The sequence below is a fragment of the Pelobates fuscus genome, chromosome 3, assembly GCF_036172605.1.
Source record: "Pelobates fuscus isolate aPelFus1 chromosome 3, aPelFus1.pri, whole genome shotgun sequence".
Classification (NCBI taxonomy): domain Eukaryota; kingdom Metazoa; phylum Chordata; class Amphibia; order Anura; family Pelobatidae; genus Pelobates; species Pelobates fuscus.
The window spans coordinates 174,564,025-174,582,478 of record NC_086319.1 but is presented as its reverse complement, the minus strand read 5'-3'; the positions used below and the strand labels follow the sequence as shown (position 1 = coordinate 174,582,478).

General features: G+C 45.5%; 1 protein-coding gene across 1 annotated transcript in view; it reads left to right on the top strand.

Moving 5' to 3' along the window:
- IPO8 (importin 8) overlaps positions 1 to 18,454 on the top strand; it is a 77,841-nt gene that overhangs the window by 20,209 nt on the left and 39,178 nt on the right. Inside the window, exons 9-14 of the mRNA XM_063447750.1 lie at positions 1,925 to 2,059; positions 3,935 to 4,034; positions 5,023 to 5,099; positions 5,170 to 5,286; positions 16,179 to 16,268; positions 16,348 to 16,513. Of these exons, the coding sequence (XP_063303820.1) occupies positions 1,925 to 2,059; positions 3,935 to 4,034; positions 5,023 to 5,099; positions 5,170 to 5,286; positions 16,179 to 16,268; positions 16,348 to 16,513 (685 nt within the window). The remainder of the gene's footprint in view (positions 1 to 1,924; positions 2,060 to 3,934; positions 4,035 to 5,022; positions 5,100 to 5,169; positions 5,287 to 16,178; positions 16,269 to 16,347; positions 16,514 to 18,454) is intronic.

Below are 18,454 nucleotides of genomic sequence, written 5' to 3'. Positions count from 1 at the left end.
GGATCTTATTCTTGGCAGTGATCAAAGTGTATCCACCAGCACTGAGGAGGGGGAATGATCGATATGATATGGGTCCGCGCACTTCTTTCAGGACGTCATAGAAATTCTTTGTCATGCTTGTCAGCATAATCTTGAATCTCAGATATAAACCATTCTTTATGCTTTCTGGATTAGGATACAAGGATCTCTAGAGAGTGAAGAAGGGTGGATTCCAGGCGTTCTTCCAAAGCATCCACAAGAGAAAGTTTAATGCTTACGTCTTCAGCTTGACAGTGTTCAGCTGTTTAGGAGACTTCTTTCCATTTGAACGTTTTTTTTTTTGTATTGAATACTAATGGTGAGCTTAGTAATATAGAGGCGGTGGTCTGTCCATCAGTCAGCAGACTTCCTGCCAGTCCTTCTTTGTGATGGACATATTCTATCAGATGCCAGTGTTGTGAGCTAGGGTACATCCATGATGTTTGGTTACAGGTAGGAAGGCTGAAGATTGTGTTTGTGATGAGCTGCTCATGATTTGCGCAGGTGTGGAGCAAAAGGAGAACATTACTCTTGCAGTAGTCTGCTCTTTTTTTCTTTTCAAGGACTCCACCTTACAAAATTAACTAAGTGTTTCCACAACGCTTTGGTGAGAGCCACCTTTCTGCCCGTTGAGCATAGCTAGGGGCCCTTTTCAGCGCAGTCTGCACAATACAGTCTTCACATGCAAGGTAGACAAAATCCTAACTCACCAAAGGTCTAAGACCCTTTGGGTACCGTCGACCTGGTTTAGCCGGCCAGTCATGCTGTGGATGCTGCGCATTCTACAGCTATGAGGAACCATAGGTGAGAGTGGAGTGTCAGGTGGAAAAGGTACCCCTTTAGGAGCACGACTACCCCACACTAGAGCTGCTTCTCCACTCTGTGCACCCCATACACCACTAACATTGTAGTAGTTGTAGCACAGAGTTTATTTTCCGAAACGGATTATGTAAAGCAATTTTTTAATGGTTTGACAAAGACTGGCTCTCTTAATGCATCTTGCACAGCCCCATTTACATTCTATATTTGAACTAAGTATCATGAAATCCATGTAGAAGCAGAGGACATGTGTTACACAGCAATGGGTGACCACAATTAGCTTAGAGAATTCATGGTAAATTAGAGAATAAATCTTTATGGAAATGCATTTCATTTAAAGGGACCACTTCAGCTAATGAAAGTAGTCTGGGTGCTGTGACCCTTTTGCACCTAGTGCTGCAATGTAAAACATTGCAGTTCCAGAGAACTGCAATGTTTACAATGCAGCTCTGAGTCTGCCCTCTGTGACTGTCTACCAGACAGCCACTAGAGCTCTTCCGGACTCCAAACAGACTTTTGGTCCGTTATCTGACGTTGGACCTCCAGTGTTAAGTTTTCCCTATAGGAAAGCATTAAATGCTTTCCTATGGGGAAGCTTAATTGCAGCGCATGCGCATTGAGTCTTCCTCGCCAGCTGATGTCGGCGGGGGAGGAACGTGGGCGGAGCCTGACCCAGCGCCGAGGGACATCGGGAGGAGGACGAAGACGACCAATTAACCCTATAGTGCCAGGAAAAGAACTTTGTTTTCCTGGCACTATAGGATCAATTTAACCCAAGTTTGAAAACAAAACACTATTGGCAAGTTTCTTCACTTTTTTATATTCATTTCCTTACTTCAATTGTAACAGTGCTTTTTTTTTTTTTCTTAAGAAAAATAGGATCATGGTATTCTGGTGCTTAGAACTTAACTTAACATTTTTTAAAAATGAAGGTCTTTTTTTTTTTTTTTGCCTTATTAAGAGTCCATGGGTATTTTACATTGTTTTTACTTGTCCCAATAAAATATTATGTAATTATGGTTGGTGAATGAGAATGCTTATAGGAATTGCAGGAACATCAATTGTTGTTCCCTTCTTTGATGTATAGGTCCTCTTGAAAGTCTTAGAACAACAACGGCAGAAGCAGTATGTGTCCCCTCGTGTTCTACAGCAGGCACTCAACTATATGAACCTGTCAGTGACACATTCTCCTACATGGAAGCAACTGAAGCCTCATATGAAGGTGAGTCAAAACTTGCAAAAAATTCTTTAACAATAACATTGCTCAAAGTAGTGCCATCAGCTTCCTACCAGGAAATGCATTTGAAGATCACACATCATGTCGACTATTCTCCTCAAAAACAATTATCTATAAAATTAAGGGACTTGGTTAGTTGTTTTAAATGTGGGACCGATGGAGCAGACCTTTATCACTGTTTCTGGGGCTTGAGGATTGAGACTTTGTGGAGACAAGTCGAAAAATGATAAAACTCGACTTGGGTAGATCATTTTTATATTTCTCCATTACAAGCAACATTGGGGTAACCATAGAAGAGTCAAGTCATGTTTTTAAATGAACCCGCATGATCTTGGCTGCGGCACTTAAATCCACCACTGGATCCCTTAAACCCCTCTCCCTCTCTTCCCCACCGTCCCCACACACACACACTTCTTGCTTCACATGAAAAATGTCCTTCCTATTTCACAAGGATTGGATAGAAGACTCATTAGCACTAAAAAAAAGCTTTTCTCACTTGCCAACTCACTGGATAGCTCTATTCAATCCAAAATAAAATCCACTTTCAAATTTACAGACTGGTACCTAACCAGGGTAATGCCAGGCCAATAATACAAACCTCTATATACTGTTCCAACTGCTCGGGTAGTGGGTATGAACCTATGTTCACAATGGTTTAAATTTAAAAACGGAACCAGGCAAGGTTATGTCAAAATAACCATTTGCCACAAAAACTAGAGACAATAAAGATATAAAAGGTTACCCAATTAAAAGTTGTGAGTAAGCAATCTGCCTTTATGCGGATGATGTTTTTATTTTTCTGTCTGATCCAGATACATCATTAAATAACCTATAAGAAGAAATCAAATATTACGACTGTGGCAAAGCTTAAGGAAGAAAGCCAAATTAGCAAATAAAATTCAGAGATTTCTTAATATCCAAGTAATAGAAAACAATCCGGAAAATTTAACGTTGGATAATTGGAGGAGAACAGGCATAGAAAGGGTGGACTAAATCATAGAAAGTAACACCATAAAAAAAATTGAATTGATTGTTTACTTTAAACTTTGTACCCGACTGGCAGCCAAATAAATGTAATATGTCGTATGTTATTTTACTTGGCAATAATGCGATGTATGTTTTTGTGATTTTGTGTTCTTGTTTTTATATGTTGAATGGTGGAAAAAGGAAAATTATTTAATAAAGATTATTATAAATGAAAAAATAATACAAACCTCTTAAAACTGGAAAATTCAGATCTGCAACCCCGGATGTTCCTCAACTGTATTGTACAAAAACTCTAGACCTTATTTAGTGTGTCTTTATACACATGACTTGTAAAAGATATCATACTTAGTTCTGTATAGAGTTTTTTATTTTCTGTTGGTCTTTTTAAATTTTTTTTTGTTTTTTTAACCAAAAATGTAATTTAAGATACGCAAGTCATTAGTCTCGACTCTATTTTAAAAATGTGTCATATGTGACTGTCCTGCTTATTATTTCTCCTTGCCTCATGACAAAAAGATTTCAAAATAAAAAAGGTATTACTATTTAACTCCTCCTAAACACTCTAATGCCACAGTATCCTACTGCTCTTTCAAGACCAAATCTCATAGAATTCTCTGCTAGTCTGTAAACTTAAGGGTTTGACAATACCTTGTAAAAGAGCACTGGACTGCATCCATTTAAGTCATCATTAGCAACATGATTTAATCATGACCTTATCGGAAAAAGAAATCTGAAACAGCTGTTTACAAACCTGCAGCAGCTTTAACCTACTTGTAGTGTCCCATTGAGTATGTGTTCTTCCTCAGCTCTTTACATTTATGCTGTCGTAGGAGTTATATCTCAAGCTCTTTGAATCATCTATCTGTCTTTTAGAATATTTCCGAAGAAGTAATTTTCCCACTAATGTGCTACCAAGACGAAGATGACGACCTATGGCAGGACGATCCTACTGAATACATTCGATTGAAGTTTGGTAATTCTTTAGTAGAAGTGAAAGCTATTTTTACATTGCAAAGTGAAAACCAGCATGTAAACTATTAATATAAATGGCACGTTCTCCCTGACCCATCCACAGCTGATCAGTTATCAGTAAATAGCAGCAACGTGCATCTTGTCCATTAAACAGAAATCACCAGAAGACTGACAGGCTTATTCACTAAAGTGAGAATTGGCAAGCATTTGCAAAAATAGTTTTATGCTTCCAATTTGGCAACTTTCTATTTGTATTTAAAATTCACTTTAAATTACAATAGTGAGTGAGCCTTGGTAGATGAGACTGTTTAATATGTTGCTGATTTTAAGGTAAAAATCTGTGTATTTGCTGAGGGAATTATTAAGTGAGTGTTGCAAACTTGTCAGTGTTCAGACAGAAACAAGCAAAGAATAAGAGAACACTCCTGCATTATAAATAAATACATTTAGTGTTGGGGTTTAAAGAAAAAAAAAAAGTTCATGTGTCTCAAGTACATTAGTGAGAGAGTCTCCCGCAGTAGTTCTCCTCCAACCATTTTTTTTTTTAGTACTGATGGTCTCCTGACCAATCTAATGTTTCCATTGACTTGTGTTTTGCACTGCCGTTGACAGCTGAGATGGAGCAACTTAAGAACTTTATGAAAATAAAATGCTTTATAAAACACTTCAGTTTAGTGGCACTTTACTAAGATTGGCCTCGATTTAATATTGTTGAATAAGGTTTACAAATGTTTTAATATTTTTTGGATAAACTCCTGAAATTATTATTTATTTATTTTTCAACACAAAACATTTATCATATATCTAAAAATACATCAATAGTATTATACAGTATTAAGAAATAAAATTATTTTTCATAATAAATAATTTTGAAAGTTTTTATAAAAATGATTAAATCATTTAGAATGCTTATCCACAGTATTGAATTGAGGTCAACATGTTTGTGGTAGCTAATTATGTGCATGTAACTCTTTCTTATCAATGTCCAGATGTGTTCGAAGACTATGTTTCTCCATCTACTGCAGCTGAAAACCTTCTTTTTACCGCTTCAGATAAAAGAAAAGAGGTGAGTTTTGAGAAGGGATAACTGAGTGTAATTGCTTGAATTGATTGCTAACAGTGCATTTTTGCTTTAGGTGTTACCAAAGATGATGAACTTTTGTTATCAAATCCTCGCTGGGCCTTCCACAGATCCTCGGAAGATAGATGGGGCTCTGCATGCTGTTGGCTCTTTGGCAGAAATCTTATTAAAGGTAACTATATGCTGTATTACATTTATTTCAAATGAGTGATCTCCTTTTCTCCTTGTGCAGTGCAGTATTTGGGTAGTATTACATTATTTCATTTGTACTAGAGAAAAGTAAGTTTGCCTGAAATTCCATATGTGTCTTTTTTAGACAATTGTGTAATGGGTTCCGGGCTGCTAATGTCAATTCTGTGCATATTTTACATCTGTCGTCCGCAGGCAGCTTGGAACACCGCGCATACAGGCCCCTACCACCTTGCAGAGCCTGCTAGGGAAAGCCCATTATACACTCCCTCCCTCAATGTATTATTTTTAGTTTGACTAACCCTTGCAAAATTACTCTCAACTGCAAATCTGGAGGGTCAACGACCGTAACCAGCGTGAATTTTAATTTACCAGTGGCTAGTTAGCAAGTGGAAATTTTGAGCCCTGAATAGCGCAGTTTAATGAAAACAAAACAAATTAACTAAAGTTTACAAATAATTTACCATGTACTATATTTATAAAGAAGACAATGGTACTGTACATAACATTTCTGAATATAAATTAAATCAGGGCTCAAATTGTCTGCTTGCATACTGGCAGTATGCAAGAAGAAATTCATCCCTGTGAGTGCAGAATGTCCCGTGAGACAATGTCTACTTTCACTATCAGCACTAAGCTCCTTTCCTTGTGCTGTCTTTCTTTGCAGGGGTTAATCATCTGAATGGTGTCCTAGCAGATTCAAACGTTTTGCACTTTATAGGACCACAAAAGGCACCTAGGCCATTTTATCTCATTAAAGTGGTCTTGGTGCAGTCGTCCTTTAGTTTTAGTATTGCAATGTAAAGCATTGCTGTTTAGTAGATATGGAAATGCTTACACTGCAAGTTTAAGTATGCATCTAAACAACTACAATAGGTGCTTCTGCTGTGAGAACAAAGTCACACTTGGTTTTCATAGCTAACCTCCATTTAATTTGAGTTGTACATGTGCTGCTTGTCCTTAATGCTCCTCTATGAAGAGCATTGGATTAAACAAGAGTGAAGCGTCGGTGTGATGTTGCAAGAGGTAAATGGAGCGTCTGCAGGGAATGGACTGTTGACACTGGGGAAAAAAGTGAGTAAAAACTATTGGTTTTTTATTTTCTTTTATTTTTTTAAATTTTAGTAAATCCATGAGTGTTAAAACCAGATCAGCCTACTCCCTTTTAAACATCACTGTGCTATGGAAATCATCCTACTTGCAAAGCAACGAGTAGGTGTAACAGCCTTTTGTCCTGGCTGGCGGCATGCCTAGATTAAATAGCTACATGTGACTTGAGTTTTCTGTAGGAACTGACCTCCACCTTCTCACGGAATTTTACATTTTTCACTTTTGTGTCTCAACCATCCTCTTACCTCTTGGGTCCAGACACACCGGCAGGTGCTCATCAGGTTCTGATAAATGACCCATTCAAGCACTGGAGCTTGGATAGGGTCCTATCACTCTGTATAGCCCTATTGAAGATATATAAATATATTTCCTAATGAGATCTTATTGCAGATGTGTGGCAAAGTGGGCCCCTTACTGTAATATACTGGAAGTGCTATCAGATCTACTGGAAGTGAAATCAGATGTGTACTTGTATGTCCATGAATCTATATATGTGTGTATGTGTATCCATGAGTGTGTTTGGGATCAAAACTAGTGTGTTCATGTCTGTATGTGTGAGTCTGGTTTGCAGGCAGGTAGTTGCAGACTAACCAGCATCCCTTGTGTCTTCTGAACCCCTGTTAGTAAGCTATGTGTATTTTCAGTCACCCCCTCTCCCCAACCCAGCACCTATATGATCTTTAGCGCACTTTGTTGGTGCACATCTAGGTTCCAAAGCAAACCATGTTTGAGGTGACTGGAGAGAGTGTGCTATATGATGTTAATTCATATTACTTCCTCTCTCAGAGGGTAGCAGCAGCAAATCATGCTGATCGCCTGCAAATTCTGACAAGACTTGGCTATAAAACAAAATTCAGTTTCAGTAAACTTATTTTTTTTTTTTTTTTGTCAATCATTTTTTATTGATGTACAGAATCGCATGGGGTACAAAAAGAAGATTGGGATACAGTACAGATTATACATAGCAGGTGTAGTCTAGTACATTGCATATCAACCCCAGTCTCTCATAGATCATATAATGCAATAAACATGTGGAGCTAAAACGCAGTAATATGTCTTAATATTGAGTTCGGCCGATCTCTCGGTTGAGGGATTATTTAGCTGTTCGTTATCTTAGGTTCTTTCTTTTTTCTTTTATGTTCTCCTATGTTAGTGTCTTTCCTTCCCCTCTCCTCCCACTCCCACCTCTTCCCTCTCCCTCCCGTTCCCCTCCCATATCCACTCCCCCTCCCAGCTCCCTCCTCCTCCATGCCCCCTCTCCCTTCCATAGAAAGTGCCATCCCTGTGGAGTAATGCGTTCATGTGTGGTAGTGACCGAGGCCGTGTGTGCAGGGGTAGATTTTGCGTTCAGGTGATTAGTGAGCAGCTTGTGTGTAGGACTAGTGTTCCTCCCCGTGATCTAACCCCTCCCCTCCCCCCCCCCCCCCCTCTTGGGGGGGAGGGGGGGAGGGGATGCCGCTCCTCCGACCGTTCCGGCAAGAGTGCACCCATAATGAGAGATCTCGCCACGGCCCGAGCGTGCCACAGGTGAGGAGCGTTGTCAGGTGTATGTGGGTGACGACTGGGACGTGTCAAGGCCGTCCCCTGGTGCGTGTCACTACAGGGCTATGTGCGTGTTAGGTCCAGGGCGATTACCCGATAAGTTACTGTCGCTCGTCCCAGTCGTCCATCCCAGGTGTCCCCACCGGGTGCACCCTGTCCCCACCGCACGGATCACATTTTCACGTCTGCTCAGGTCATGAGCTCCCCTCTCGCTCCATATCTCCGTCTCGGCTCCACCGGGCTCCTATCCCTCCAATCGTGGGAGGGGGGGGGGGGGGCTGGGAAGCGGGGCGGGTGAGCGGGGCCACAGAGGAGGGGAGAAAAAAAAAAGGGGGGGGGGGGAAAGGAGGAAAAAGAGGAAGAAAAATACGGTGTCTCCCTAGATCTTGACGTCTAGGCGGTAGCCGTCCCTGCGGCCATGTTCTGCCTCTGGGCCATGAAGGTACACCAGGGGAGCCACGTGATGGCGCATTTGTCTCTTGTTCCGTGTAGCGATGCCGTAAGGGATTCCATACTATATATATCTTCTACCCTGGTCATCCACTGTTCCACTGTCGGCGACTCCGTCGAGCGCCATTTAAGTGGGATGAGAGACTTGGCTGCATTAAGCAGATGTTTGGTGAGGGAGCGTTTATAGGTGGCAATGGGGCGTGTGGTGTGGTGGAGTAACATTGGCAGAGGCTGCAACGGGAGTTCTGGCTCTGCTATGTTCGTGATTTTGGAGTGGATTTGTTTCCAGTACTGCTGAATTTTGGGACACGACCACCAGATGTGGATGTCTGTCCCCCCTTCGGCTCCACATCGCCAGCAGGTGTCTGGGAGCTCGCTATTCATGCGGTGTAGTCTTGCAGGGGTCCTGTACCAGTTGACCATAATTTTATAATTAAGCTCCTGGAGTTTTGAGCATACTGTGCCTTGGTGTGCGAGGACATGAATCTTCTCCCACTGTTGCTCCGTTATCGACTGTTCCGTGACTCGCTCCCAGTGGGACATGTATTTCGGTGGCGCCCGTGGTGTGGTCGTGATCATCATGGTGTAGAGGAGGGTGATCCCCTTCAGCGGTCTCTCTCTGGCTGCGCACATATGTTCGAAAGTGGTGAGCTCTCTGTGAAACAGGTGTTTGCCTGCCGTGGTTCGGTAGTAATGTTGTATCTGGAGGTATCGGAATCTGTCCATTAATGAGGTGGTACCTTCTGGTCCCAGCTCCCTGAGTGGCTTCAGCCCTGTCGCGGAGCATAGGTGCCTCATGTAAGTCCAGTCCATGCCCCCGAGACCCGTCACGTCTGCTGGTCGCAGGCCGTCAGCGATTTCCGGGTTATGGGTGATAGCCGTCAGGGGGCCCGGCGTCGTGGTAAGCCTGTCTGTCAGTCGGGTGGTGATCCATATCTGCATCGTGGCCCGGATAAACGGGTTTCGGGTCGTGGCGAGGCATTTTAGAGGGTATCTCGTCCACACCGCGGACGGTAGTTTATGGTTCGTTTGGTCGTCTTCTAGTTTCCGCCAAATTTTGTCAGATGTTGGGACGTGCCAGTCCACCAGACGTAGTAGATGGGTTGCTCTATAGTAGTGTATTATGGATGGGAGACCCAGTCCCCCCATTCGTTTGGGTAGGGACAGGAGCGTCCCGCTAACCCTGGGCCTACTCGTTTTCCATACAAATCGTATTATATCGGTGTTGAGCGTCCGAAAGAAGGCTCTGGGTATCATGATCGGGATCGCTTGAAATAGATAGAGGAGTCTCGGGAGCAGGTTTAACTTCAGTGCATTGATTCTCCCGAACCAGGAGATACATAGGCTACCCCAGGTCGCCATATCTTTTTGCAGTGTGCGGTGGATAGGTATGAAATTTTCTTGATAAAGGCGAGTCGTGTCTCTGGTGAGCCAGATCCCTAAATATTTGATCTTGTCCGCGCACCATCTAAAGGGGTACTGCGTTTGAATGTGGGCTGTGTCCGAGGTGGGTAGGTGGAGTGGGCATGCTTCTGATTTATCAGTATTGAGCTTTAGATTGGACAGGGTTCCATACTCTCGGAACCTAGCGAGGAGGTTCGGGAGTGAGACGAGTGGGTTGGCCAGGAAAAAAAGGAGGTCGTCCGCGTAGGCCGCCACCCTCTGTTCCATGCCATGGCAGTTGAGGCCCGTCACTCCCCCATCCCGTCTGACCGCCCCCAGGAAGGGTTCCAGGGAGAGGGCAAACAGGAGGGGGGATAGAGGACACCCCTGCCTCGTGCCATTGCGGATGTTGAACGGTTGTGATAAGGCGCCGTTGATGCGCAAACGGGCCGTGGGAGTTGTATAGAGGGAGGCAATCCAAGTTAACATGTGCGGTCCGAATCCCACCGCACGGAGTGTCGCCAGCATGAATCGCCAGTCCACCCGATCAAACGCCTTTTCGGCGTCGGTCGAGAGGAGCAGGATCCCCCTCCGGTCGTCCCTTGCCATGTGGATCACATTGAGGGCTCGGATTGTATTATCACGCGCCTCTCTCCCAGGGACAAATCCCACCTGATCCGGGTGCACCAGATCCGGCAGCACCCGTCCAACCCTCAACGCCAATACCTTAGTGAACAGTTTCAGATCGGCATTGAGTAAGGAAATCGGCCTGTAGCTGGAACAATTCGTCAAGTCCTTTCCTTCCTTTGGGATTAGCGAGATGGTGGCTGCCAGTGTGTCCCGTGGGAGGGCGCCGCCCTCAAGCAGGTGATTGAGGCTACTTAGTAGATGTGGCAGCAGGATATCTTGAAATTTTTTATAGTAAGCTGCGGTGAGGCCATCCGGGCCTGGTGCTTTGTGGGCTTTGGTGATCTTGAGGGCGTGCTTGAGCTCTCCTAGGGAGATCGACTCCTCCAATGCCGACCTCTGATCTTCCGTTAAGGTCCGGGACACGTGTTGGTCCAAGTAGGATGCTATTTTGGTCTCGCGTCGTGCCTGCGCAGAGGCCCCCTGGGTCGTTGGTATATTATAGAGTTCCGTATAGTAGTGGTGGAAGGCCTTCGCAATCCCATCAGGCATTTGAACAAGTGTACCGGTTTGGTCCCGAATTTTAGTTATGTGTGAGAGTCTCCGCTCCCGCTGCAGTCTTCTGGCCAGGAGCCTCCCGCATTTGTCAGAGTATTCGTAGAAATGTCTACGCGATTTGCGGATGGTCCGGAGGAGGCCCTGTGAAAGCAGCTGCTTGAGGTTCCGTCGCGCCTCCAGGAGTTCTTTATAGGTGTCTTCCGACAGCGTGGTCTTATGGAGAGCTTCCAGGGATGCTATTTGCAGCGCCAGTTGCGTGGTCTCTTGTCGCATGGTCTTCTTACGGTGAGTGCCGTGACGCACCAGGAAGCCTCGGATCAGGCACTTGTGTGCCTCCCATACCGTCTGGGGTGCTACGTCTGGGGTGGTATTCTCCTCGAAGTACTTCTGCAGTGCGTCTCTCATCTTCATGGTCGTCGCTAGTTCTTCCAAGACTTGTTCATTGAGTCTCCACTGTCTCTCCCGGGGCTTATAGAGCGGAGAGGCGATGTTAGTCCGGACCGGCGCATGGTCGGACCAGGTGGCCGTCTGGATCTCGCTGGATAGCAGAAGCGAGAGGAACTCTACAGGAAGGAAAATGTAGTCCAATCTGCTATAACGGTTGTGGATAGTTGAGTAATACAAGTAGTCCCTTTCTGCTGGGTGGGCTACTCTCCACGAGTCCGCCAGTCCTGAGCTCCTGAGCGCCGCTAGGGCTTTACGTTGGTAAGATGCCGGGAGTGAGCTAGATCCTAGGGATGTGTCAAGTCGTGGATCTAGTGCTAGGTTAAGATCACCTGCTAGTATTAATATGCCCTCCCTAAAGCGTTCCAGGGTGCGCAGCGTGCGTACCAGGAATTTATGTTGCGCCGTGTTAGGTGCGTAAACGCATGCCAGGGTGTAAAGTTGTCCAGCGATCGTGCCCTTCACAAATATATATCGGCCCTCCGGGTCTGCCATCTCGGCCTGGCTCTGGAAGGGTATCGTGTGGGCAATGAGGACCGCCACCCCTGCCTTTTTCGCGTGTGGATGGTTAGCAAAGTACCCGGTAGGGAAGCGAGAGTCTCGCAATGCCGGAGCGTTATGTCCCTGGAAGTGTGTTTCCTGAATAAATGCTATTGACGTACGTGTGGACCAGAGCGTGCGTAAAAGATGAGAGCGCCTTTCCGGCATATTGAGACCTCTGGCATTGTGGGACCAGAGGCTGATCTCTGCCGGTGCGAAGTTGCCGGCCATGTTACCGGAAGTCCGAGGTGGGAAGGAGAAGAGACGGAGAGGAAGAGAAGAGAGAGGGAAGAGAGAGAGAGAGAGAGAGAGAGAGAGAAGGAAAAAATAAAAAATTAAGGGGGGGGGGGGGGGGAAGCTTTAGGGGGAGGAAGGGAAGGGGAGCGAGAGGAGCCCGGCGAGGCGCCCGACCTGAGTAAAGTCTGGGTTACGCGGTCCGGCCTGTCCCGTAAGTCCTCCTACCTCTCACTACCCCTCCGGTCCGTGTGATTCTCCCGATTCGGGAGGTGTCGAGTGTAGAACTCAACGCACTGGGCAGACCTAGGGGCCGCGAATCCAGCGAGTGCCGGGCGCCCCTAGATCCTGCCGTGTGTACCTATGTAGGTGTGCGTCTGTTATTAGGGCGTGGTCACCGCCCAGAAACCGTCACACTGTGTACCTAGTGTGGTCTGGTGTGTTAGTGTATTCCAGTCGGTGTGTCGTCCGCGTCCTTCTACCGTCACCGTCTCTCGAGAGTGCTTACTACCCTCCTATGTAGCCTATTGTAGTGCGTTTAGCTTGTATGATCCAGAGAAAGATGCCAGTAGGTACTCTGTGTCCCGTGTGTACCTCCCGCCTCTATGCATTGCCATGGTGGTTGTTCTATGGGCCGGACTCATAGGGGGGGAAAAGGCCAGGCGGCCATGTATTCATGTGTCACGCCACCCAAGTGATATGCAGGTCCTCCATCTCCAGTACCCGGGGGGGGGGGGGGGGGTTTCGTTGTGCCTGCGGTAATAAGACATCGGGCCGTGCCACAGCGGCACATAAGAACTCAGGTCCCACACAACTTGAAATAGCTAAGACTTGTAGGTACCAGCGCATTTTAAAGATATTGTGATCAAGATAGGCTAACCTGTCTATGTATGGTTCTCAGCCGGTTAAGTTGATTATGATGCTATTATTCCCGTATACAACATGACATGTAGGAGTTAAACACTTAAACATTGGCACAATCTCCGCTTTGCTGTCTAGGTATGACATTCTCCTGGTGGGTCAAGGGTTAGTGTGTGGGTGCGGACTAAGTGGAAGTATAAGGATAAGTTTGCGGTGTTTGCAGATATGCGTATATACCTAGATAAAGCCTGCAGGCTTGGGGTAAGTCATGCTACACATTTACTTAGATTCCAAACTGGCGATAGGTGCCTACATCCAATCCTGCCGGCTTGGCCGTATAGTAGCGACACAGCTCATCAACGTTTTAGGCTACATAAACCTGAGTGTAAACATGGAAACCTAACCCAAACTACCCCTCACAGTTCCAGAAGCAAACGGTGATAGTACCATGGAGGTTGACCAGACACAGGCGTTTAGCGGCGAGATAGGTTTGTGCCGCCATGGTGTCAGAACATCCAGCAAGTTATAGTTTTACCCATAGGCTATACATCGTGTCATATCAGTGCATTTAAGCGGGTTCCTGACATTCAACCTAACGGTTATTCGTCGTAGTTAGCGTGTGTCTATAGTGCAGTTTGAAATAACTATGGCATGTAGGCAACACCCTATTTTTAGAATATTATGATCTGGATAGGCAATCATGTCTATGAATGGTTCTCAGCTAGTTAAGTTAGTGAGATTCCAGTTTTTGTTTGTTTCTTTTTTTTTTTTTTCTTTCGCCCCCATCTATAACATATTAAACATATTAAACATATAAACATATCAACATTGGTATAATCTACGTCTTGCTATCTAGGCATGCAATTCTCATGCTGAGGCAATGGTTAGTCCGTGGTTACTAGCTAAGTGTGAGTATATGGACTAGTTTGCAATGGTTGCAGAAACATGCAGATGGAGCCAGCAGGCTTGATATATATCGTGCTATACATTGGCTTAAAGTCCACATTAGCGATAGGTAGTTGCCTTCCTCCAATTAAACGATGTAGGCTATTGAAACATTAGTGTAAAAGTGTAAACAGGTGTCCGTTCACGGTCCCAAAATTAAACGATAACAGTACCTTGGAGGTGGACCAGATATAGGCGTTTAGGAGCTAGGCCTCAACATAGGCAGTCTTGTGTCTCCATGGTGTCAGAACTGGGGGGGGGGGGTACCTTCAATCATGCGGTGAGGTCGTGGAGGCACCGGACAGAGTCACTGTTTACTCCTCCGCCCCCGCTGGTCCTCCCCAGCGGCGCGGCGGCGACATGCGGCTCAGGCTGGTGGCGGAAGGCTGTAGGCCCACATCTTCGCCTCTTCTGTGGCCCACTGGTTCCTCCAGGAGCCAGTTGCGGATCCGTGTGTGCGGCAGGTGGAGTGCACGGAGAAATCGAGCGGTGTCATCCGGCATCTTAATCGTGTGCCACGTAGTTCCCTGACGGGCTTGGAGACTGAAGGGGAATCCCCATTTATATGGGATTCCCTTGTCGCGGAGGGCCGTGGTGATAGGCCGCAAAGCCCTTCTGGCATCAAGTGTGAGGCCGGATAGATCTTGAAAGAGCGCCAGCTCGGCCCCCCGGAACTTGATGGTTGTCAGCGTCCTAGCTGCCTGCATGATCTGCTCCTTCAGTGGGAAGGATTGAAGGCAGCACACCACATCCCTGGGCCTGCCGTCCGGCCTGGCCTGCCCCAGTGCTCGATGGGCCCGGTCGAGGTTGATGTCGGATGGTGCATCTGGGCCCAGGATCTGGCGAAAGAGTATTACCAGGGAGTCCGCCAGGGGTTCGGTGTCCGGTTCTGGCAGGCCCCGGATCCTGATATTGTGTCTTCTGCTCCGGTTCTCCAAGTCCTCGACCTGGCGCCTTAGGGTGAGTAGCATGTTGCCTTGACGGGTGGCCGCTGTCTCTGCCGCTCGGTGCTGCTGGCAGCTGAGCCGCGCCTCTGCTTCAACCGCTTCTACTCTTGTTTCCAGCGCGGTGAGGTCTGAGCGGAGGCCCTGTAGGTCCTCCCGGACCGCCTCTCGTATTTCCTTCACGAGTGCCCCAGTGTCTGCCTTGGTCAGCATGTTGCTCCCGATTCGGGAGAGTTCCGCCCTGATAGAATGGAGGGCATCGTCTGGTCCACAGTCCGGAATGGAGTCTCCTCCGCTTGTTGCGCTGGGCGAGACTGCCGCCATGATGTCTGACGGCGGGCTGTTTCGGGATCCCGCTGGGGTGCTGATAAAGTCGTCCAGCGTGCCCGTGCATCTCCTTGGTGAGCCTGGTATTGTGCTCCCAGCTCCATTGTGCTTCTTTGTCCGCACCATCTTTGTGAAATGAGGGTGTAGTGCTAATTATGGCGGTTCAGGCCTAGGAGCTCGCCTAGTGTGCGACCGTCTCCATGAACAGTTAGGCCACGCCTCGTCCAGTAAACTTATTTTGCTTGCAATTTAGTAAAATGTTGTATACACAATTCTGTAGTATCGAAGTTTACACTGAATCATGCATACATAAATTTGATAGTGAAATAGGATTAAAAATAGAACACACACAACTGATAGTTCAATCCTGCATTTTATTGCCTTAAAGAATCACTGAAGTCACCCAGACTATTTAATCTTAATTAAGTGGTTTGGGTGCAGTAGTCCTGTCATTTTAACCCTGAAAAAGTAAGGGCAGTTTTGTAGAAACCATAGTGTTTGCATTGCAGGATTAAATACACCTCTACTACTACTGTCTACTTCCTGACAGCCACTAGAGGGCTTCCTTCTCCTCCAGAACAAAGTCAAACTCGGCCCTGGAATCGAGTGATCGTTAGATTGAGGGAGCACAGAGTTTCGATGTACATGCCTTGTTCCAATCCATTACTTCTCTATGAGAAGCAATGGATTGGAGAAGATCACGAGTAATGTCAGCAAGTGGAGCTCGAAGCTGTAGCAAAGGAATCTTGGCACAGAGTGATCACTTTGTTATAAGGGAATTTATAGTTTAAAATAATTAATTGTTATTTTTGGGACTATAGGTTCCCTTGAAATTAAAATGTAAATTGGGCATGTAAGCCCACTTGTGCAGAGCTTTAACCATCTATTATAATCTGTTTCCTGCTTGCAGAAATCTGTATACAAGGATCAGATGGAGATGTTTATTCAGACTTATGTTTTCCCCGTTTTACAATCTGACCTGGGTTATCTTCGAGCCAGGGTGAGTTATTACCACTTTCTTTTGCATGGTGACAAATGCCTTGATATCAAGTCTAATACATGGTTCTGTTTCTGTTCAGTGCTGCTGGGTCATTCGTTCCTTCTCTGCATTAAAATTTCACAATGAAGTAAACCTGCGAAATGCAGTGGAACTGGTCAAGAAAAGTCTCATCGAGGACAAAGAGCTGCCAGTAAAAGTGGAAGCTGTCATGGCCCTACAGTTGTTGGTCAGCAATCAGCCTTCAGGTGTGTTGCAGTATCTGTATTAAGCCTTTGTGTTGAGTATAGTTCCAGAATAAAATGCTTACTTTATTATTATTTTTTTTTACCCAATCTTTTATTATTGAGGCGTATGAATAATGCACAGTATATGCAGACAGTAGATATTGCATCCTGTTTAAAATAGAAATGTGCAACAATATGCTAGATATCTCATTGTATATTTAAAGGACGGTGAAATTGTCTCAGAAGCAAAAAAACACACAAAATAAACCGATAAAACATAAAAGCGCACATTGGAACAGTTAAGGTGTCACAAGCCAGAATTACAATGAAAAGTCACTAATAACCATCAGACCCGGTCTTATACATGATGTGATTCATTCTATTAAAGGCACTGAAAAAGTCGATGCTGCTGGCCGAAAAAATACCCGTAGTCCAGTGGGAGGTATATACCACTGACGCATAGTACAACAGCTGTTAAAGGCAGCACATGTGTCTTAGGAACACTTGATAGGGTTAGCTCTGCCTCCTACACAGACATCCATAGAAAGCACAGGAAACAAAACACAATGTTAACTGTTTGAACGTGTTTAAAAAAAAAAAAAAAAAAAGCAATACTATACAAGAATGAGATTTGCAGGTGCTGATTTATGTCACCAAGTCTCTCTCTCTGGGTACAAAGGTTCTCACTCTGTCGACATTCCAGGAATGGGTGGGAGGTAGACCCGTCGTGGTTGGTTAGGCCCAAAGTTGCTTGAAATGCTGGACTTTCTGTAGGATCAGTAGCTTTTTACGATTCCCAATCCTAAATGACCAAGAGGGACATATGAGTGGACCACTGGAATGCAAGTCCTGCAGTTTGGATAGTTTTGGTGTTGGGCTGCATAGCCTTATGCCAGAGTAGTGTGAATTTGCTTAAGTCCTGGAAGAAGGAGATGCATCTAGACTCGTACTTGTAAGGTGTCTTCCCTTTAAGTATGGCCATCAGGCCCAGCTGGTCAACCAGTGTTTGGCATCGTAGTATAACATTACAGGGTGCTATGTTAGGTGCCAGTGGTGATTTGTTTATTCTATACACTCCATCAAAATAAAATGTTTTGCCTGTCTTGTTGGTAGAACGGAGAACACCAAGCATATAACAAAGTGTGGACGTTCTTCCAGTGGCATTGTCTCTTGTACACCTCTAATCTTTACATTCTTTCTCCTATCTCTGTCATCAGCTAGGTAAACTTGCTGAGAGATGTGAGCTTGTGCTGATTGCATTTTTTTTACCAGGTGCTGCCAGGCCTTGTCTCAAGCCAATTACATCTTTGGTAGCTTGGATACGTGTGGTCATGGCCTGCACCTCTAGGTTGGATGACAGTTTTTTTTTTTTTTTTTTTTAGATTTTGTTGTAGATCAGCAAGCATGTTTTGAATATCCGCTTAGTGGCAGAACTAGTGTAACCTGTTGTCTGTGTGATCTCCTGGGCTAGTGTGGCCGGAGTTGTATTTTGATGCAAGTCATCTCCCCTTAACTGTAGAGGTGAAGCCTCCACAGGAGCCAGTGCCTGGGCCATTAGTGACGATTGCAACATTTGGCCTATGTCACTCTGCCTCTTCTGGGTGTGTTGGTGGACTTTTTGGGACCTTTGTCCAATCTCACTGGCTATGTGAATATCAGGTTACCGGTTGGCTGTCACAGCTGCTCTCCACGTTTTGAGCCCTGTGTTGAGCTCAAGCAGCTGTTCACCCACACTTTAGGCCTAGAGCTGCAAGTTTTCATGCCTGAGATAAAAGAGAAAGGAATCTGTGTGTTCAGCAGCATGCCCGCCAGCTGATTCCCACTAGTCCGACCTCGGATGAAGCATTATTTGGTGCATATTGATGAGATTTAATTGCTCGGAGCGTCTAGAAATGGCGACTGCTCTGGTGCACTGTGAGGCTCCACCTCCCGCTTACTTTACTTCTATTTGCTGAGTGTTAT